This window comes from Dreissena polymorpha, chromosome 2 (genome assembly GCF_020536995.1).
Source record: "Dreissena polymorpha isolate Duluth1 chromosome 2, UMN_Dpol_1.0, whole genome shotgun sequence".
Lineage (NCBI taxonomy): Eukaryota > Metazoa > Mollusca > Bivalvia > Myida > Dreissenidae > Dreissena > Dreissena polymorpha.
Window position 1 is genome coordinate 112,004,356 of NC_068356.1, and position 22,704 is coordinate 112,027,059.

At 36.2% G+C, this 22,704-nt stretch overlaps 1 protein-coding gene across 2 annotated transcripts in view; it reads right to left on the reverse strand.

Annotated features, from left to right (window-relative positions):
• LOC127868521 (ribonuclease Z, mitochondrial-like) overlaps window positions 1-20,434 on the reverse strand; it is a 59,636-nt gene extending 39,202 nt beyond the window's left edge. The window contains exons 1-8 of one of the 2 annotated variants that reach the window (XM_052410363.1): window positions 20,227-20,434; window positions 8,071-8,228; window positions 7,290-7,340; window positions 6,716-6,792; window positions 5,903-5,973; window positions 2,507-2,570; window positions 1,129-1,400; window positions 76-1,020 (exon numbers count right to left, since the gene is read on the reverse strand). In XM_052410363.1, coding sequence (XP_052266323.1) covers window positions 76-1,020; window positions 1,129-1,400; window positions 2,507-2,570; window positions 5,903-5,973; window positions 6,716-6,792; window positions 7,290-7,340; window positions 8,071-8,228; window positions 20,227-20,361 — 1,773 coding nt within the window. In that variant the 5' untranslated portion in view covers window positions 20,362-20,434. Of the gene's footprint in view, window positions 1-75; window positions 1,401-2,506; window positions 2,571-5,902; window positions 5,974-6,715; window positions 6,793-7,289; window positions 7,341-8,070; window positions 8,229-20,226 lie in introns of both variants that reach the window. The other variant, XM_052410362.1, reaches the window with a different exon arrangement.
• Window positions 20,435-22,704: the final 2,270 nt, after the last annotated feature.

Genomic DNA, 22,704 nt, shown 5'->3' on the forward strand with positions numbered 1-22,704 from the left:
TAAAAGTACCAACACTAACCTTTAAACGCAGTTAAATTTATATGAGCTATACAAAAAAAAACAATAACTGCATACCTTCACAATATAAGCCATGGCCATTTTCTTAGCTTTTTGCAGCTGAAGTACATAGTCTTCAGTGTAATTTTCAACATTCTCGAGGTCATTTTCCGATAAATGTTCAGACCTGTCACCAATATTATCACTGCCAGAACTTGCAGGGTCACTTTCAAATAATGAATAAAAATTCATCCATTCCTGATGATTTTTTATATTTTCAACAGGAGCTTTGGGTTTATGTGAGTCAGTTCTTAAATCTGGAACATAATCTAATTCATTTATATTAAGAATATCATCGATGTTAAGGCTGCCAGAGCCAGATGTATCAATCCGTTTTACCACTTTACCGACAGGACTTGAGGGGACAGTTTCAAATAATGAATCAAACGTAGATTCACGACGATTGTTGATATTTCCAACAGGAGCAACAGCTTTATGCAAGTTAGATCTTAAATCTGCATCATAAGAATCTGTTTCATTTATGTTGAGAATATCGTTGATGTTAATCCTGCTAGAGCCAACTGTATCTGTCCTTTTAACTAATGAATCAATACCTTTAAGCTTAGTTTTAATCTCATGTCTGTTTTTGGTAGAACCCAAGGGAACAGGTTCAAATAATGAATCAAACTCAATAGATTCAAGACGATTGTTAATATTTTCAACAGGAGCATAAGCTTTATGCAAGTCAGATCTTGAATCTGTATCATAAGAATCTGTTTCATTTATACTGAAAATATCATCGATGTTAAGCCTGCTAGAGCCAACTGTATCTGTCCTTTTAACTAATGAATCAATATCTTTAAGCTTAGTTTTTAACTCACTTCTGTTTGTGGTAGAACTCGAGGGAACAGGTTCAAATAATGAATCAAACTCAATAGATTCACGACTATTGTTAATATTTTCTCTATCATAAGAATCTGCTTCATTTATATTGAGAATGTCGTCAATGTTAAACCTGCTAGAGCCAACTGTATCTGTCCTTTTAACTAATGAATCAATATCTTCAATATTAGTTTTAATCTCATGTCTGTTTTTGGTTAGTTGCTTCTTTAATTCAGTTTTTTCTGACGGGGACACCGAATCTGTACCCTTAAATATCTTTGCGCGTGTACGTGTTTTCTGTTCATTATTAGAATTCTTCACATTTGAGTCAAAATCACTTAAAACATGCGTTTGTTGGGTTGACAATTGTTTATCACTGTACAATTCGTTGCTTTCCGATTGGCCAATACAGCTGGCGTTCAATTGGTCAATACTAGGGTCAGAGGACCTGTCGTAGAGAGCAACGTATTCCACGGTCAGCTGGTCATCTTCATAATGGTCATGTGGCATGCCTCGCCATTCTATAGAAATAAAGTATAAGTTGCTTTAAAGCTGCACAGTAGTTTAAAGATCTTTATTCAAACATGATTGCATCAAAAGCCCATGGTGTGTTAAAAAACTCGAGTCTGTTTCCTGAGTAGATAATTAGTAAAATTTGCACTGGAGTTATTAACCAGTTCGTGTTTTTTATACTGAAAGTTTTTTGCTCCGAGCTGCGCCGCTGCGGCTTTGAAGCACAGCATTGCCCTCTTTAAAAGAAAAAAAAACACCTTCAAGCACCCTTATCGATATTGATCTTTATTTCATCTTGACCAAAATTGTCAGTTTAGAAGTCAGCGAAAACAGCCACTATCAGTGTTTTTTACACTCTGACTGTTCTTAATTTACTCCATAGACGTTCAATTCTAATTGTGTACTTAACCAGTAGATTTAATCTATGACATTGTTTTTTCCTTCAGACTTCTAGAGTGTTAACAAGGCTTCAGTATAGCCATACGCAAAAAACTGCCCCATCTCCTGGCGGCCAAATTTTTCAAACAACCAGAAACATTTCTGCACTATGCTAAGATGTCATTAGAACAAATTTTCGGACCTGTATTCAGTAAAATTGGAAAAAAAAGTGTGACTTCTTGAAAGTTCACAAATTATTTAAAAAAAAGTGACCAAATTTTTTACCTTGTGTGACCCAGTTTCAAACTCAGCTGAAATCATGTTTGGACAAATGTTCTTACCAAGTTTCATGAAGATTGAACAATCAATGAGGCTAAAAGAGGGTTTCATGGTTGACCTTAAATCCATATGGGGAAAACTGCCCCTTCCCTGAGCCGCAATTCAAAATCAATATTTGTCTATAAATATAACATCTGGAGGAGTTAATAAGCTTTTTCATTTATTCAATCTAGTGACCTAGTTTTTGATGTCAATTGACCCAGAACTTGACATGTCATTAGGAAACAATTTCTAACCAATTTTCATGAAGATTAGACAAGAAATGCTACCTGTATAGGGCTAGCAAAGTAAACGTTGACGAGACATGACAGACGACACACCACAGACAAAAGGCGATCACAGATGAGTTAAAAAGGGAAGATAAGAAAATATAGAAAACAGCCTACAAGGTGCATACCTATGTTTGATAGCCTCCCCTCGTTCTTTTCTGAGAAATAGTCCATGATGTGCAGAATTGAGTGCTAAATGGAAACCAACAAGAAATATAAAATTAAAACAAATATTATTTCCATTATGTATTGACGTCTCCACTTTATAACATAAATTAAATTTACATTTAGATTGAAATTTGGCTAAGGTACTCGTTATATTTGAAAGTTACTTTCCATATGATTCTTTCTATTTGATTCAGTATAAGTGCTTGAGAAAAGTTTAACAAGTATAGATTTTATCAATGCAGAGAGTATTTTTTGCCATTTTAACATAAATTCATATAAAATCAGGAAATAAAAAAAAAGTAACAGAAAATTGTCATTTTAATTTTTAACGATGGCCATGGTCCCTAAGACGCTCACCTAAGACCCGAAGCAACTAAACTATTCTAAGAAGGTGGAGTTTAGAATAATACAAGTATTTTATAAACAAGAGCTGTCAGAGGACAGCGTGCTCGACTATTCGAGTACTTGACAGCATAACGTAAGCCTTCATGGGGAAATTGTTCATATTTAATAAGGTCAAGGTAATATAGTCATATTCTAAGTGGAAGAGGACCATAATTGAAACATATTGATCGCTTATGTTTTAAATAAGTTGTACTTTACAGATGATTCTGAGTTCAGGTATATTTTCCACAATCTCTTGAACATTTGTAAAGACATAAACAAACTAATAAAATTTTGTTTCAAGTTTGATAGCAAAAGCTTGGGTGGGATGGTTGGACGATCCTTAAAAGATAAAGTAAATAAATATTTGTGGATTTTTTACCATGTTTCAAAGAAAACCCCCCAAAAATTTGGGGGGGGGATGGAAAGGGGATTATAATGTGGGGGTGTGGTCATTTATTAGATGATCTTTCAAAAATAAAAAAAGGAAACAAAATAAATAAAAAAAATTTGGGGAGGTGGCTTCTGGGGTGGGGCGTGGGGGATGGTCTGGGTGGAGTCCATTGTGGTATGTCAGGTAAGTGTTGTTATGTCAAAGTATGAATCAAATCTAAACATAAATAAAGAAGTTATGGCAATTTAATTAAAATTTAATCATTTGACCTTGAGAGTCAAGGTCACTCAAAGGTCAAGGTAAATTTCAACTTGCCAGGTACAGTACCCTCATGATAGAAGTTTGAAAGCAATAGCCTTAATACTTAAGAAGTAAAGTGGATCTAAACACAAAATTTAACAAAATATTCAAAGTTACTAAGACAAAATATGGGCTCTCCGTTGTAGTGACAGCCATTGTGTGAATATGTTTTTTGTCACTGTGACCTTGACCTTTGATCTAGTGACCTGATAATCAATAGGGGTCATCTGTGAGTCATGATCAATGTACCTATGAAGTTTCATGATCCTAGCTATAAGTGTTCTTGAGTTATCATCCCAAAACCATTTTACTATTTCGGGTCACCGTGACCTAGACCTTTGACCTAGTGACCTGCAAATCAATAGGGGTCATCTGCGAGTCATGATCAATCTACCTATGAAGTTTCATGATCGTAGCCATAAGCGTTCTTGAGTTATCATCCGGAAACCATTTTACTATTTCGGGTCACCGTTACCTTGACCTTTGACCTAGTGACCTGAAAATCAATAGGGGTCATCTGCAAGTCATGATCAATCTACCTATGAAGTTTCATGATCCTAGGCATAAGCGTTCTTGAGTTATCATCCGGAAACCATTCTACTATTTCGGGTCAGGGTGACCTTGACCTTTGACCTAGTGACCTCAAAATCAATAGGGGTCATCTGCGAGTCATGATCAATGTACCTATGAAGTTTCATGATCCTAGGCCAAAGCGTTCTTGAGTTATTATCCAGAAACCACCTGGTGGACGGACCGACCGACAGACCGACCGACATGTGCAAAGCAATATACCTCCTCTTCTTCGAAGGGGGGCATAAAAAGGGCCATAATTCTGTTAAAATGCCAACCAGAGTTATGCAACTTGCCCTGTACAGTCCCCTCACGATCAAAGCAATAGCTTTGATACTTTAGGAATAAAGTCAACCTAAACACAAAACTTAACCAAATTTTCAATTAACTAAGTATAAAAGGGAACATAATTCTTACAAAATGCTTGGTACAGTTGTTTGTTTATATATTGTGATCATGTTGGTAAAGAAGTATGCAAAATATAAAAGCAATATGACAAGGTACATAGAAAATATTTGAGGTAGTACGCAAACTTAAACATAAATTTATCAGTAATATGCATATTCTAAGTGGAACAAGCAAATTCGTTGAATTGATATCCCCGCCAATATGCTTCTGGACACAAAAGTGTTATATTTGACACTCAAAAAAGCATTTTTTCGAGATACAATGGGCCATAACTCCGTTATTAACAGATGGTGTACAATGCCATTTGGAATGCATCATCCTCTTATCCATATGTATACTCATACTAAGTTTCAATGAAATCCTCCAAAACACTTCCAAGATATGGCTCCAGACACAAAAAAAGCATTTTTTCAAGATACAAAGGGCCATAACTCCTTTATTAACATATGGTGTACAATGCCATTTAGTGTGCATTATCCTCTTATCCATATATATACTCATACCTAGTTTCAATAAAATTCGCCAAAGCACTTCCAAGATATGACTCCAGACACAAAAGTGATTGACGGATGGACGGACAACGCCAAAAAACAATATCCCTTCGCCTATGGCAGGGGGTAAAAAGGGCCATAATTCTTACAAAATGCTTGTTACAGTTGTCTGCTCCTGTTTATAGATTGGAGTCATGTTGGTAAAGAAGCATGCAAAATATGAAAGCAATATGTCAAGGGACATAGAAAATAATTGAGGTGGTACGCAAACTTTAACACAGAAAATCTAAGTGAAAAAAGGTCCATAATTCTTACAAAATGCTTGATACAGTTACAGTTATCTGCTCTTGTTATAGATTGGGGTCATGTTGGTAAAGAAGTATGCAAAATATAAAAGTAATTTGTCAAGGGACATAGGAAATATTTGGGATGGTTCGCAAACTTTAACATTCCAAGGCGCACTCACGAGTAGTATAGCTCCACTACATATTTTTCATATATAATAGTCGAGCTAAAAATGAATATATAATCTCATGGCACTTTTTTGTTACCTTGGCTCACATATTAAGACATAAAATGTTTTAACCGAATTTCAGAATGACTAAACAAAAAAAGATTAAGAGTTTAAACAAGCCTTTTTTAAATTATCCTTCTGACCTTGTTTTAGCCTCATACGATCAAATGTCATTCTCAGTTAAGATTTCTTTGTGACAAATGTCCAAACTGACCGACCGACAGACAGACAGACAGACAGACTGACGGACAGATCAATTGCTATATGCCTGCTTACCGGGGGCATAATTACTAACCACAAATGGAGGCCCATGCAGCTTCATTGTCAGGTCGATATCAAGTTTCACTGTGTTGTGCAGCATAAATCCTACAAGAACAAGCAAATTCGTTGAATTGATATCCCCCGCCATTGTGTCCGGACACACAAAAAAAGCATTTTTTCAAAATAAAAAGGGCCATAACTCCGTTATTATTCGATGGTGTACAATGCCATTTGGCGTGCATCATCCTCTTATCCATATATATACTCATACCAAGTTTCAATTAAATCTGCCAAAGCACTTCTTAGATATAGCTCCGGACACAAAAGCGCCGGACGGAGGGACGGATGGACAACGCCAAAACAATATCCCTCCGCCTATGGCGGGGGATAATGAACATTTTCCAGACTTAAATCTTTAATATATCTACATAGAATATGCATTTCTTCTTTTTCTCATTCTACTTCCACTTATATCACCACAACCATCATCGTCATCATCATCACAATCGTTATCATCATCATCACTATCGTTATCATCATCATCATCATCACCGCCACCACCACCATTATTATCATCATCATGATCATGATCATCATCATCATCATCATCATCATCATAACCTTTATTATTATATTAAGATGATGGTTATTAAGATGCTTGTGAGAATCATGGTAAAGATATTTATACTTACTGTAATACTCATAGATAATAAATAAGAGATGAATGAACATAATGAAACAACATTTCTCTTGTTGTAGATGAGATGAATGAGGGGAGATTAATTCATGTGCATAAAGTGTCATCCCAGATTAGCCTATGCAGTCTGCTGAACAAGGATTTACTAACCTGTCAATCCCCCTACAGTATCCAAAGTTTTGGAGGTGAAGAAAATATTTTCTGTTGTTGGCATCGGTCTTCCGTCACTTAAATAAAGAAATACACAAAATGCATGGATTTGATATGAACAACAGAAATAACACTTTCAATTGTTGTTTTTTTTCCATATTTTTCTGCACAAATAATGATGCGCTTAACAGTCACTATGATCTCAAACAGATGACCTCCACTTAAATCTACTCTATCATTTGTTCATGCTATTGAACTTTAGCAATGTTATTCGTCAATGCATATCACTCAATTTGATATTTGTCTTAAATTTCCAAGCAACAGCAGGCCTTTTCCTACTGTGCTCACACATCAGAATATCTGACACTTGCAGAAGGAAAAATTTCACTTTTTTCACCGAAATTCTTATAAAAATCCTGATCTTAATAAAAATAGCTAAGAAATAATAACTCAACCATGATACAAATGTTCCATCTTCCCTTGAGTACCATAAAGGTTTTACTGCTTTAAAGTCTTAAGAATAACAAACTTGATATGACTACAGTGTAATACAAAAAATAACCTGTTGACTTACTTTGCATCGTACAAAGCTCTGAGAAGACCATCAGGTGCATTAAACAGGTACCTGTAAGCAAGACTAAAAACATTATTAACAAGCAAATTCATTGAATTGATATCCCCCGCCAATATACTTCAGGACACAAAAGTTTTCTGGACGGACGGACAACGCCAACGTGCATCATCCTCTTATCCATATAACCCGTCAAAGCACTTCCAAGATATGGTTCTGGACACACAAAAAAAGCATTTTTTCAAGATACAAAGGGCAATAACTCCTTTATTATCCAATGGTGTACAATGCCATTTAGCGTGCATCATCCTCTTATCCATATATATATACTCATACCAAGTTTGAATGAAATCCGCCAAAGCACTTCCAAGGTATGGCTCCGGACACAAAAAAGCATTTTTTCAAGATACAAAGGGCCATAACTATGTTATTAACAGACGGTGTACAATGCCATTTGGCGGGCATCATCCTCTTATCCATATATATACTCATACCAAGTTTCAATGAAATTAATAAAGCATGTGAAATAAGAAGAGACGGATGGACATTTATTATACAGGGATGAAAACAGCAATTACAAGGACAATTTGTTCTATATCACTGCAAACTTAATTCCATGAAAATCAAAATTTGGAGGGACAAAAAAGCTGCAATTATATATCCCCACTGTCAGGGAGAATTTTGAATACAAAAGCAGAATTAAACCTTAGGGTAACAGGAATTTCATTTTTGACTGGCCAAAATCATGAATGTTTAGATATACCTACGCATATAAAATGTGTACCTGTTTTGGTCTACCTCCAGCATGATGCTTTTGCCAAGACCCTTGGCACCAGTTGATAGGACAACTATGGCCGCATTTCGTGCCAGTTCTATTTCTCCTATCACCTGATTGTTTTTATTGAGTCTTGCTTTGCCGCGAACATACCTTTCGAGGACCCACTAAAAGAGAGGATTTCTAAATGAAACAAGAGCTTTTCAAAGACAGCATGCTCCCCGGAGGCATGCACTCCTATGTTAGTATATTATACATTGAATGTCATTGACCATAAATATACTGATCCAAAAGGCAATATAATATGAAGTAAAAACATATTTTTTGTAGTAGGTACAGCATAATGTCAGTCGTCGAAATTCGCACTAGTCCGACAGCAAAAAACTAGTATTTTTTCTTTCGGGCTTGTAGGAAATCCAATATTACAAGCCTGACGTGCTTGTACAATTCATTAAACAGAAAACGAGTTCCACTTTCATTTTCAATATTTGTAAACAAAGTTTTGAGCCGCTTAAATCAACAGCCGCTTATGTTTTAACACACTGCGCACATGTGCTGGGCAATCAGCCGATAATTGGATTACTGCGCATTAAGCGCATGGTTTTGTGGTTCCCGGATGTTTTGCGTTGCGTTCGGAACACAGAGAGTAATGGCCGAACAGTTGTCATTCAAGTACGTCGTTGAGGAATGTGAATCTGAGGTAACTGTGATTGAATCAATTGTCAACGAGCTTTTTGTAGAATAACCTGGCACTTAATTGCTTTTATATTTTCTGGTGGTTCAGGTTTGCTCTCTCTTTCACATGGATAAATGGGATAATTGTATTTCTGCTAATTTATTACCTAAACTTTATGTATATATTTATAATTTTGATTTGATTGAAATCTGTGTGTGAAATTAATATCGTCTTATTTCAGGATCCGAAAGAGGCTGGCTCAGATGACGAGGAAGCTAACTTGGATGAGGATAAAATTAATAAGAGATTTGTATTGTATTCTAAAGATTGAATAAATGAATGCTTCTTTGGATGTTTTATGTTATGTTTATCTGCATTTTTAACAAAAATGTTTGGGCTAGTAAAATCTGACTCAGGCTTGTTCAAATTCCCATAGTACTAGCCCGACTTGCTTGTAGATTTAAATCTTAATTTCAATGACTGTAATGTACACTTAACCCCAATATTTAAGTACAATTACATTCAGAATTCTTCTTAATAGCACATCAGACTGTTTTGTGGCTTTAATTTCAATCAATCTAAGTTACTGGCCTCAGTCATTGATAAGACATTGAAGCACATAATAACTAAGAAAACTTATTTATTGTGTTGATGCATGTAAAAATTACCTGAAAACCTGAATACAAAAAGACCTCACTTATGCAATTAGATGCCATGGTCAGTCGCCTGACTTGATAACCTGGATGATATATGTAAAGTTTTAAGTGAATATCTGTCAGTGATTGTTTTCCTACCTTATAAAGTACCCGTAAAAAGTACTTTCCTAATTAGGGAAAAACTACCTCATTCCCAATTGCCATCTGAAAAATTCCCAAGAGAGGAAAATGTCGTCAATTTTGTCCCAAAATAGCATTATCTGCACGTTAACAAATAACATATGTGAACAGAAATAGAATATATGAAGCCAAAATGCATGTAAATGAATATTTGAGTTGATTTATGCAATTTATACTTAACAATTAATAAGACCTATATTTCCCAAACTGAAGATTTCATGACGCACATTTTCCCAATTTCACGATTTTGCGCGATAAATTTTTCCAACTGGTATGGTGCAGGTACTTTTCCCAATAAGCCAGATTCTTATTAGGCATAGATATCATCAAGATACACATTTTGATTAAGTTGTTACCAATATTGAATGACACATGTTGCTTCTAGAGTTACAACAGTTTTTTTTATAAATTTGACATGGTGCATCAAGTTTTTGAATGCATGTGACACAATTTGAAACTTGGCCTAAATATAAGATAAACAGGCTAACCAAGTTTCATCGAGATTGTATGAAAAAGGAGGCCCCCAGAATGGTAACAAGCTAAAACCATGAACATCCCAACCACTCGACCCTGGACATAGGGTGATTTCAATAGGTTACATCAAACACTTGGTGTTCAGTTGTACAATACAAAATTTGACAATGCTTTTCGTTTAAAACAGTAGTTTTGAAATGATTTACTTGCAAATTCAAATATGATTGTCTATATAATCATGTATCTGATATATAAACATGGTATTTAAGCGTGAATGATTATTCCTTTAGAACCGCGAGAATACTGGATTTCAGGCTGTGTGATACAGAATATACAGCTTACCACAATAAAACAGGAATTATGTCCTATGTGTGTATTTAAAGATTCCACAATATAGGTAGTGTGGAGTAATGAACAACCTTGATCACTGTTTATTTTCAATCAAATTTTGTGTAAAATATCTATAAACAAGGGCTGTTTGTAAAACATGCATGCCCCCCATATGGGCTGCCAGTTGTAGTGGCAGCCATTGTGTGAATAAGTTTTTTGGCACTGTGACCTTGACCTTTGACCTAGTGACCTGAAAATCAATAGGGGTCATCTGCGAGTCATGATCAATGTATCTATGAAGTTTCATGATCCTAGGAATAAGCGTTCTTGAGTTATCATTTGGAAACCATTTTACTATTTCGGGTCACTGTGACCTTGACCTATGAGCTAGTGACCTGAAAATCAATAGGGGTCATCTGCGAGTCATGATCAATGTACCTATGAAGTTTCATGATCCTAGACATTAGCGTTCTTGAGCTATCATCCAGACCATTTTACTATTTCGGGTCACCGTGACCTTGACCTTTGATCTAGTGACCTCAAAATCAATAGGGGTCACCTGCGAGTCATGATCAATGTACCTATAAAGTTTCATGATCCTAGGCGTAAGCATTCTCGAGTTATTATCCGGAAACCATTTTACTATTTCAAGTCACTGTGACCTTGACCTTTGACCTAGTGACCTGAAAATCAATAGGGGTCATCTGCGAGTCATGATCAATGTACCTATGAAGTTTCATGATCCTAGGTGTAAGTGATCTTGAGTTATCATCCGGAAACTATTCGGTAGACGGACCGACGGAAGGACCGACCGACCGACATGTGCAAAACAATATACCCCCTCTTCTTCGAAGGGGGGCATACAAATGTAGGGGGGGGGGGGGGGGGGGGGGGGGGGGGAATCTGGGGTTGGGCGTGGGGGAATGGTTTGGGTGGAGTCTATCGTGGTTTGTCAGGTAACTTTGACAAAACAACTTGTTTTGTCAAAGTATATATTAATCAAATCTAATCATAAATAAAGAATAATGGCAATTTTAGCAAATTTTAATAATTTGACCTTGAGAGTCAAGGTCATTCAAAGGTCAAGGTCAAATTCATCTTGCCAGGTATAGTACCCTCATGATAGTATGAAAGTATTTAAAGTTTGAACACAATAGCCTTGATACTTTAGATGTAAAGTGTATATAAACACAATATTTAACCAAATATTCAAAGTTTCTAAGTAAAAAAGAGCCATAATTCCATCAAAATGCCAACCAGATTTATGCAACTTGTCCTGTACAGTCCTCTTATGATAGTTAGTGAGTGTTCCAAGTCTGAAAGCAATAGCTACGGTACTTTAGGAGTAAAGTGGACCAAAACGCAAAAGTTAACGAAATTTTCAATTTTCTAAGTATAAAGGGGCCATCATTTTTTCAAAATGCCAGTCAGAGTTACATAACTTTGCCTGCACAGTCCCCTTATAATAGTTAGAAAGTATTGCAAGTATGTAAGCAATAGCTCTGATACGTTAGGAATAAAGTGGACCTACACACAAGACTTAATTTTTTTTTTTATTTGCTAAGTCTAAAAAGGGCATATAATTTTGTCAAAATGCCAGTCAGAGTTATCTAACTTTGCCTGCCCATTTCCCTCATAATAGTAAGTAAGTGTACCAAGTTTGAATGCAGTAGCTTTGATACTCTATGAGAAAATTATAGATGTCAACGCCGACAACCAGGTGATGACAATAGCTCATAATTTTTTTCAAAAAACAGAAGAGCTAATAAAATAAAAACGATTTTCCAAATCCACATGGCCCTTGTCCCATTCATAAAATGGTGAAAAAAAACTAGTGACAATCTCACCTTACGTCACTGTCAGCCAGTAAACTAGTACCCAAGTCAACTTGTACAATGGTCAACACACACCCATTTTGGTTAACTCCTATCTAATAAGTCAGCTAGAACCCAATACAAAGAAATATACATACATGTAAATAGGTGTAGGCAAAATTTGCAAAACATTGCCGATTTTAATGCAGATTTAAATGAAGTTTTTGTTGTTATGTCAAAGTATACACATTTAACAATAGATTGACATTAAAACATGTGTTTTTTTAAATACTTTTCAGTTAAAATAATTAGATGCATTCATAAAGTGGGCTGATACCATGGACGCACATGCTACATTTCCTAATTGCACAAGAAAAATTGCTGATTCTGCCCAGTCTGCAAAACTAAGTTTTTTGTCTTCATAGCCAATGTGGCTATGAAACTTTGAAAATGTAATAACCAGAGGGAAGTTTTCATAGCCAGAATAATTAATTTACAGTGACATTATCATGAAAGGACGACAACAGTCGTTATATATAGATTGCAAAATATTTATAGATTGTAATAAAGACATTCAACCATTTTACTAAATTTATAAAAACCCTCGCACTATTATTTCATTTATCGGCGTAGAATCCAAGTTCAGTTTACCAAAAGTATTACATTTTAAATACGCGAGCCAGACTTTACACTCTACATAACATCTAAGGCAATCTATATTCAATTTTTCCATCGCCAGAGCCGAGATTTCATCGCATTGGCGATCAGGCGATGTATTAATTTTGCTGACTGATTTTGTCAGCACGTAATATTAATTTGCAGCCATTAAAGCCTACAAAATGACTTCATGTTGGAAGGATCTATTGCAAATGATATAAGGTCTATGTACATAAAATTCCTATTTATTGGTGGCAAAAGAAACTTCAGCGAACAGTTTATATAGTATTGACAGACCTGTACGCTGAAGCGAACCCCATATCGAAAGTCAACCAAAGTCCTAACATATTTATGTAAAGCTATAAATCAAAGACAGTTCATTTTCTTGGATACATTTCTTACATATATTGGTGAATTAATATAAATTACTGCATCGAGACATATTTTAAGGTTCAAATGTTTCAAATGCATCTTACAATAGATGAAAATAACTCTCACCAGCCTAAAATTCACAATTTGGACGCCATTGTTGCTTTGTCACGTGATGAGTTTTAATTTTAATTTTTGCTGAGATTGTAAACATTACTTTCGTTTTCTTAAGTCTATTATTTGTGATTAACAACTTACGTCTGGTGGATTAAAAGACTGATTTCAAAATGAATCAGGTAATTTTAAATATTTTTTACGTTGAGTTTGTATTTACACTACAATTTGTTTACAAAACAAGCAAGAATAATTTAAAATACCAGGAAATGTCGGTCTGGATTTGAAAACACTTGAGCACATGGTATGTTACTAAAAAAAGAAATACAGTCAAGTTACCATTACCGGATCATTACCCATAGCGGATCACTTTGATGTTAAAGACTGCGTAACCGATAAAAAGTTGACATTTTTAGATGATATTTTGCACACAGCATCTTCAAGGCATGTTCTTTAAAACAAATTGGTCGAGTCGTAATCGGAGCTATTCTTTGTCAAACTTTTCAGTATGTTTTGCTGACATGTATATACGACTTTGTTGACTTCCGTCTCATTTCGAAATCGAGGTTGAACATTTTTCCCGGCCACATGCTTTAACAATGTTGGAAAGTAACAAGTTAACGCATTAATTTAAAGTCCATTTAGTAGTTTTTCTGTCTTCATAAGTCCATTTCAGTCTTGATTCGTATTTAAGATTTTGCAACACCTCAGGGCTCACCGTACATTCCTCAGCTGAAATAAGGGAGAAGTGAGGCAACTGAAAAGAGAAGTGGTTTCTGTTCAGCCTTTAATCAAAAGTTCAACTCTTCACTTATTGTGTTCCCCTCATTTAACTATACCCATCATAATTAATCAGAACAACTCACTATTGGTATTTTGGTGGGAAAACATAAACAAATACAAACTAATACACTTAAGGGTTTATATTGTGTTAATATACTATCTGTCAATATCTGGCGCCAAGTAAATCTCAACAAGAGCTGTCACCATAGGATAACTTATGCCCCCTATAAACGCTTGATAGAAGTTCTGAGCTTTTTTTGAAACCTAAACGCAGATTTCGAAACGTAAACGCGGACCCTAAGTTTAAGGTCAAGGTCACAGTGATCAAAATTTGTGTGCGTATGGAAAGGCCTTGTCTATATACGCATGCACACCAAATATTAAGGTTATATCTCAAGGGACATAGAAGTTATGAGCATTTTTCAAAACCTTAACGCAGATTTCGAAACCTAAACACGGACCCTAACTTCAAGGTCAAGGGGTCAACATTTGTGTGCCTATGGAAAGGCCTTGTCCATATACACATGCATACCAAATATGAAGGTTATATCTCAAGGGACATAGAAGTTATGAGCATTTTTCGAAACCTAAACGCAGACTTTGAAACCTAAACGTGGACCCTAAGTTCAAGGTCAAGGTCACAGGGGTAAACATTTTTGTGCGTATGGAAAGGCCTTGTCCATATACACATATGTACCAAATATGAAGGTTATATCTCAAGGGACATAGAAGTTATGAGCATTTTTTGAAACCTAAATGCAAAGTGTGACAGAAAGACGGACAGACAGACAGATGGACAGACAGCAGGGCTCGAATTTAACTTTTTTTTATTTGCAAAATATTGCGAGCAGCTTTAATACTAACTCGCAAAATCAAAAACATTCTCGCAAATTTTAGATTTATATTGAGTTCTTTTTCCCACTTTACTGTTTTCGTAGAAGGATTTAACTTCCGTTTTTTTTCTAACTCAACGGTTAACTATGCTGTTATTTCCGTCTGCGGGCAAAAAGAAACTATTTATTTTTCGCATCGATGCCATGTCTGTTCAAGTTCAATGAACACCAAGGAATAATCTACATGTGCGTCCCGCGTCTATGACACACAAATATCGAAATAGACGCATCGTTTTGAAATATGTGCGTCCACTCGGATGCATTGCTGAACTGTATCCGTTAACGCATACGCGATACACGATAAGTACGAACCATCTTGTGTACGAGTCAAGAGTGTAGCAATGAACGCTGAGTTTAACCGAGGCTTGAAGACTCCAACAATGAACAAGTCTTCTGATTGGCTCTAGTCAAGCAGCTGCTGTATAATACGAACCAATTAGAATCGACCTTTTAAATAGAATGTGTTATGATATTTTATAGAGTCCCCGGATGAAAACCTGCTTTAACTTTGTGTAACTTAGTCATAAATAATACAGAAAAATGCCTCGGAAATAAGGTGTTGAAGCTAAATCCATAACAAACAAATCGGAACTTTAATAACGGTAGGTCAACGGCTCGCAATTCGGACATAAACAATAATATTATCAATCTCGCAATTCGGATGTGAACAATAATATTATCATCGATTTGAGTCAAGTTGAAATGGTGTAACAGGTTACATTCATGTAACAGATAATGTTAAATCCTATGTGAAGGCAAACAAGATAGTGATAACTCTGAATTTGTTTTGTTGGTTTCAACAAGTTTTTGAGATAATTAAAAGTTTAATGCAAGTATAGTTATTGAGCTAGTGTGATTTAGACATATTTTCTTCACTACTTGGTATCTTGCAAAATTTGGAACCCATTCTTTTTCAAGGTGGACTCATTAATTTTGGCCTGGGACTCATTGGTCTAAAATCTGCGAGTTCAGGGACCCATAGATAGTAAATTCTAGATTATTCCCTGGAACACGTGTGAATAATCGACTGTTTCATCTTCTGTGTAACAATGCCGGCCGGGTTTCTGTACTATAAGTATACCAGTCTACATACAAGGTGAAGCGCTTAAGAATACGGGTATTCAAATGTTCTTTAAATTGACCTACGGTTTAGCGTTCACAGTGTCAAGTGCATTTAGCAATATTACTCTTTTTTCACTATTTCTTTACTCGCAAAAAATACTAGTGGCTTAAAACTTAACTCGCAATCAGTATTTTTCACTCGCATTTTGCGAGTGTGTGAGTGTTAATTTCGAGCCCTGTATAGAGGGACAGTCCGATCATCACTATATGCCCCCTTTTCTTTGGAAGGGGGCATAAAAAGAGGAGTAGTCACTTCTCCTTCATGTTATTAGAGGGAGAAATTGGTTTGTCCAGGGAGAAGTTATCTCCCACTTCTCCCTCAAGGCTGAGCCCTGACACCTTAAATGAAATGAAGATGGCAATAACGGATCAAGCGTGATAATATGAGAATTAATAATATATTATATTGAAATAGATGCACATCTTGTTGATTCTTACAATAAATGACCTCAATCTATTATATTGAAATAGATGCAAATCTTGTTGATTCTTACAATAAATGACCTCAATCTTAATGTTTTATTTATTTTTCCATGTTCAATATCGATGATTACGGTAGATATGATGAAAACAATTTACATGGTTTATAAGATGCCAATATCTTTTCGATCTTTTTAGGATTTCAACAGATAATTCACACAAGAACACCATGCGTTAAGTGTAGATACAAGATCACATTGTAGAAAAGAATTAATAACAAAAAAATGAATATAATTTATAACTGGCAATGAAACTTGGTTATTGTAAACAACACAGTTCATGTTTCGACAGTTCAAATAGCTCGTTACATGCCCCCTGAGTGGTTTCAATCACCTGATCCGCTATGGCTACAACTGATCCGTTAATGCATGAATTCTGTGGCGAAAAAAAAGGTATCACAAATACATTTTGCCTGCGTTTAAAAATAAGACTATGTGCTGAATCAGTAAGCAAAGGTAATATTTAATCAAACTGGTTTAAAAGAAGTCTCAAAACAGTTATTGCTTTTCACCAGAACAACTTTATTATGCTACTGATCCGGTAATGGTAATTTGACTGTAACGTCATATGACCGTGAACACTCAGGAGATTCTCATTTCAAGAATGTCTGTAGCATCGCTGTTTTTCTCGATATGTTTAGAGCATAAAAGATAAATTTCAAATGTTTAAGATAGAATTTTGTAAAAGAATATATCAGTTTAATGTGAAAAATGTCAATCTTTCCAATCAAGTGGTTGATTTGGGCCAATAACTGCATTTAAAAGCGATTTTGGACAGGTCTTTGTTAAAACTGTCAACTTTTCTTGAATTCCTGGTAGACTTACCTAATGGGGTTGGTCTATAAATTAAAAGTCGTGCCAGTCAAAAATCATAAAAGCGACATTTAAAGTTATGGTAGCCAGAACTAATTTATTGGAGTAAATTACACTCTTCATTGTTACCGAGATCTGGCAAAGTTATCTATCTATCTTCCAGTAAGGTCAAACGCCTTCTGGGGACATAGACCTGTCGCGCGTCAACCGACAAGAATGTAAGTAAAACTGAAATAAAAAGATATAAAAGACAGAAAGAAGTGTGTTATTTTTTTAAAACAGGTTAAAAACAGATCAGGTATTCTTATTGGGAGATATGTTCAACCCGGCTAACAGCCAGGCTGAACTGGGGTCCAGAGAGGGTGACAATATCAGGAGGTAGAGCATTCCAGTGGATGATTGTTCTGGGAAAGAAGGAAAACTAATGATAACTAGAAATGGCGCGGCAGAGGCCGACGCGTATCCCCACGCCGAATGTTTGACCTAGGTGTGCCCCAGGGTTGGTAATGGGGCCATGCATAGCTGAGATTGACCGTATTGTCATAAGAGAAGTTCATCATCAATTAGAAGTGAATTGGTGTAGAAATGAAGAAGTTATAGTAAAAGGCAATTTTGGGTGGGTGTGACATATGTGGGCAGGGCGCCCCAGGGTTGGTAATGGGGCCATGCATAGTTGAGATTGACCGTATTGTCATAAGAGAGGTTCAGTATCAATTTGAAGTGAACCGGTGTAGAAATGAAGAAATTATAGTAAAAGGCAATTTTGGGTGGGTGTGGTCTATGTGGGCGGGGCGCCCCAGGGTTGGTAATGGGGCCATGCACAGTTGAGATTGACTGTATTGTCATAAGAGAAGTTCAATATCAATTTGAAGTGAATCGGTGTAGAAATGAAGAAATTATAGTAAAGGCAATTTTGGGTGGGTGTGGTCTATGTGGGCGGGGCCCCAGGGTTGGTTATGGGGCCATGCATAGTTGAGATTGACCCTAATGTCATAAGAGAAGTTCAGTATCAATTTGAAGTGAATCCGTGTAGAAATGAAAAAATTATAGTAAATGGAATTTTTTGGTGGGTGTGGCCTATGTGGGCGGGCGCCCCAGGGTTGGGATTGGGGCCATGCATAGTTGAGATTGACCCTAATGTCATAACAAAAGTTCAGTATCAATTTGAAGTGAATCCGTGTAGAAATGAAAAAATTATAGTAAATGGAAATTTTTGGTGGGTGTGGCCTATGTGGGCGGGGCGCCCCAGGGTTGGGAATGGGGCCATGCATGGTTGAGATTGACCGTATTGTCATAGGTGAGGTCCAGTATCAATTTGAAGTGAATCGGTGTAGAAATAAAGAAGTAAATGTAAAATAACCTAAAAAAATGAGTGATAATTTCTGACGCGGCCCCACCCCAACCCCTATAACTTTTGACCCAGGGGTCAGATCAAAATTCCAAATAGTGCAGGGTCGCACATATGCTCATAGCTACCATGTGTGTAAATTTCAAGGTTCTAGTGCTTTTAGTGTAGGAGGAGATAGTGGCCAGGACGGACGGACAGACGGACGGACGGACGGCGGAGATCACCACAATATCCCCACCTTTTTTTCAAAAAGCGTGGGGATAATCAGTTGTGGTTTGAATATTGTGGAATGCTTTTGTATGGGAGGTTCTTGATGGTCTAGTGATAGGTTTGAGGTAGTCAGGTATAGGAATGGCTACCTGGTTATGCAAGATGTTGTGAAACATAACCAGGCGCTGGTCAATATGGCGGAGGTCAAGGCGTCGCCAATTTAAGTAAGAAATCATGTCTGTGACACTGGACAGTGAAGTCCTGTTTGGCCCAACGCTGAACTGACTCAAGTTGTTCAATGCGAGTCGCCTAATGCAGGGACCACACAGAGGAGCTGTACTCCAGCTGGGGTCTGACCAGTGTTTTGTATGCGGTGGATTTGAGTTCTGGAGAATGTACTTTTTGGTTGCGTCTGAGAAAACCTAGTGCTTTTTTTGTGATGTTGTCGATGTGGTTATTGAACGAAAGGTCATGGGATATAGTGACGCCGAGGTATTTAGCAGAAGGGACAGATTCTAGAATGGTGTTATGTAATAGAATAATATTGTGTTGGTATGACCGTTTTGTGTTTTGTCATTAGGATGACTTGGCATTTTGATGGATTGCATTGCATATCCCACTTTGTTTTCATTGTTCGAGTTGTTGTAGATCTTGTTGGAGTAGGCTAGAGTGAGATGCAACAGTGAGGGAGATATAGATGGCAGTATCATCAGCAAAGTCTTACTTTAGAGGAGCGGACATATTCAGGAAGGTCATTTATGTAGATAAGGAATAGGAGAGGTCCGAGGACCGAGCCCTGGGGTACACCGGAGGAGACAGGGATGGTACTGGAGGTGTAGCCATTGACAAGGATTAAATATCTATTGACAACTACAGATTGTGACCTATTGTCCAGGAAACTTTTTATCCACTTCAGAGTATGGCCTCTAATTCCATAGTAGTGCAGCTTATAAAGTAGTTTTTCATGATTAACCATATCGAACGCCTTTGAGAAGTCAAGCAAAATGAGGTCAACTTGGCTTCTGTAGTGTTCATAGTTAATAACTATTTGTAAAATAATTTGATATCGAGAGAAAATCAGCAAAAAAGAGAGGAAATCTCACCCCTAACGATTCGAGTTGACAATGGTACAAGTTGAATCAAATGTATACGAGTTGACATGGGTACGAGTACTGAGTAGATTGTAAAACTCTACGTCAGTGATTGCGTGAAGCTTTAAACTAAAGGTGACCGCGAAAAGCACTTACACGATCTGATCTCTTTCCTATATTTACACCTGCTTTTTTAAGGTGGCCATTTTCAGGTAATCTGCTTCTAAATCGACCAGGTATCAATACAGTTGATTTGAGTAATATACTACAGACAGCAAGACATTGACGCATGTTAAGTATTTAACGCAATGCGTGTTCCTTTCATTTTAATAGTGCTGAGAACAATAATAGAAACCATCCAATTGTGGGGTTATCTACTACTAAATGTAAAGGATACAACATAGTCTTTTTGAAACGACCGAGAAGATTTGAATGCTTACCCAATCTTTGTGATGAGGACTGTTTGCTTATCATTATTATTATTATTATTAGTAGTAGTAATATTAATATAAGTGTATTATTATTGTATTATTATTGTAGTATTATTGTAAAAGTAGTAGTAGTAGTAGTAGTAGTAGTAGTAGTAGTAGTAGTAGTAGTAGTAGTAGTAGTAGTAGTAGTAGTAGTAGTAGTAGTAGTAGTAGTAACTCTGATCCAATTGTGAGGTTCGGGGGTCCTTTAAACGGTTTCACCCCTCTTTAATGTTTTGCAATGACAGTGCCACGGCGATGATACCATATTAATGCAGTCCTGTGCGTTTGCTTGTTACCGTGTCTATTGTAAGCATGTGTCGCGTGTCTCACTTTAAGACTATTTAATCTTTGTCATAAATTAAACTACACATGCTATTATCAGGGGTTTCTCCTTCTCTTGCAGTTTAACTTTGTTTATATTTTTAACAGTTCCTATATCCAAAAAGGAGAAGTCTGGTGGAAAAGTATCGTTCAGTGTAGAAAAATCAAGCAGCAAAAATGTCAACCAATAATTGAAATGAAATGACGTCGAAAATAAATTATTAGTGAGATTCTTCATGACATGCATATGTCATCGGGTTAACATCGTTAAACTTTATTAATATTTTCTCTCTGATGGACGTTTCATGTTTGATTGATTTGTGATTTTTTTTTGCAGTCACATAAACAACCAAGTTATGTGTTATCGATCTTTTACACCAATTATTGCTGCTTCTTTCTGTATTGCACGATGATGATCTGAAATATTTACTATCTGATGCTTTATTCTTAAATCTTTTTATAAAACGAAGGGATATAGTTGCCAATTTTCGTAATTTCATTTCATTGTTCCTCAAAATGTTTTCACTCTGTTGCTCTGGTCTCTTTCCTATCTTTGAGTAATTAAATGGTAATTACATTGAATGCGTTTTAATTTCCTTTTATTATTGTTTAATTTGAGTTGCAATATGCTATGCGGTTAAATTTTATTTACACTTATATGTAACATGAACATTGCTGGTCTAGATGTAAGGTTTTGCGCTCTAAAACCGGTTTAAACCCCAAAGGATTTGCATTGACCGTTCCAAGGCGGTTTGACTCCAACTCGATTCTTATATGTGTGTATGTTGTTTCGTATTGTGCTGTTTCTTTCTGTTCCGGCAATTGGTCTCTTGCCTTGAATAAAGGACCAACTATAATTGTTTATAATGAGAATGCAATACTGCTCCAGCAGCTGGAGTTTCACTTCTTTATAATAATGAAGTTGTTGATAGAATAAAATTCATTATTTGATGATACATTTTTAATGTATGCAGGATCCAACACTGTTACAAGAAAAGTAAGTCCCGAACCAATTGGTTTAGTTTAAGATTTAATAAAGGCCATTTGCATGCGCATATAGGAAACGAAGCCACATGAGCTGTGTCACGACACAAACAAGCTGGTATGTGGGGCGGGCAATAAGAAATACGACAATAAATACGCAGCTCTTTCTGTATGGTTTGCAATTAGATGTGGACTTCTCATGCAATAGACAATGCCATTAAACTTTATATTGGATAATGTAAACATGAAATTTTAAAAGCTCCAGTAAAAAATCAAATATAAAATTTAAAAAAGGAAAAAAAGTAGGCCACGGCAGGGCTCGAACCAGTGACCCCGGGAAACCTGAAGTAAAAACGCATTAGCCAACTGAGCTATCCTGCCAAGCAAACATAAGACGCGTATTTTCTACGTTATATAAGCAATCTTCGTAGTTTCACAAATTTTAACGACAACAACAGAACTCTCCAAATTATTCAATCGTTTCGCATTGCAGCGCTTTATAATTTTTAGGTTTTTAAACCTTAACAGATCAGCCTTTGTTTAAGTCACTCATGTCATTTTTTTACTATATGTCGCGCAGTAATTATGCTGTTCAATCCATCTTATGCTCATTATATTAGTAAAAAAAAACACATAGAGATGCACACGCATTGATATTCCGTGCTGTTCATTATTAAAACAATACAATACAGTGCAATGTGACATTATACGCTATGTTGTTTTGTTTTTACATCGCTCTATAGTTTGTATCGCGTTTATGGCTTGCATTGTGAGGCTTGGTGTCTTGCATGTCGTTGAGATACTGCTTAATAGTCCAGTCGATTTGTGCAGATTTTCACCAGAATTGTTCAAGTTG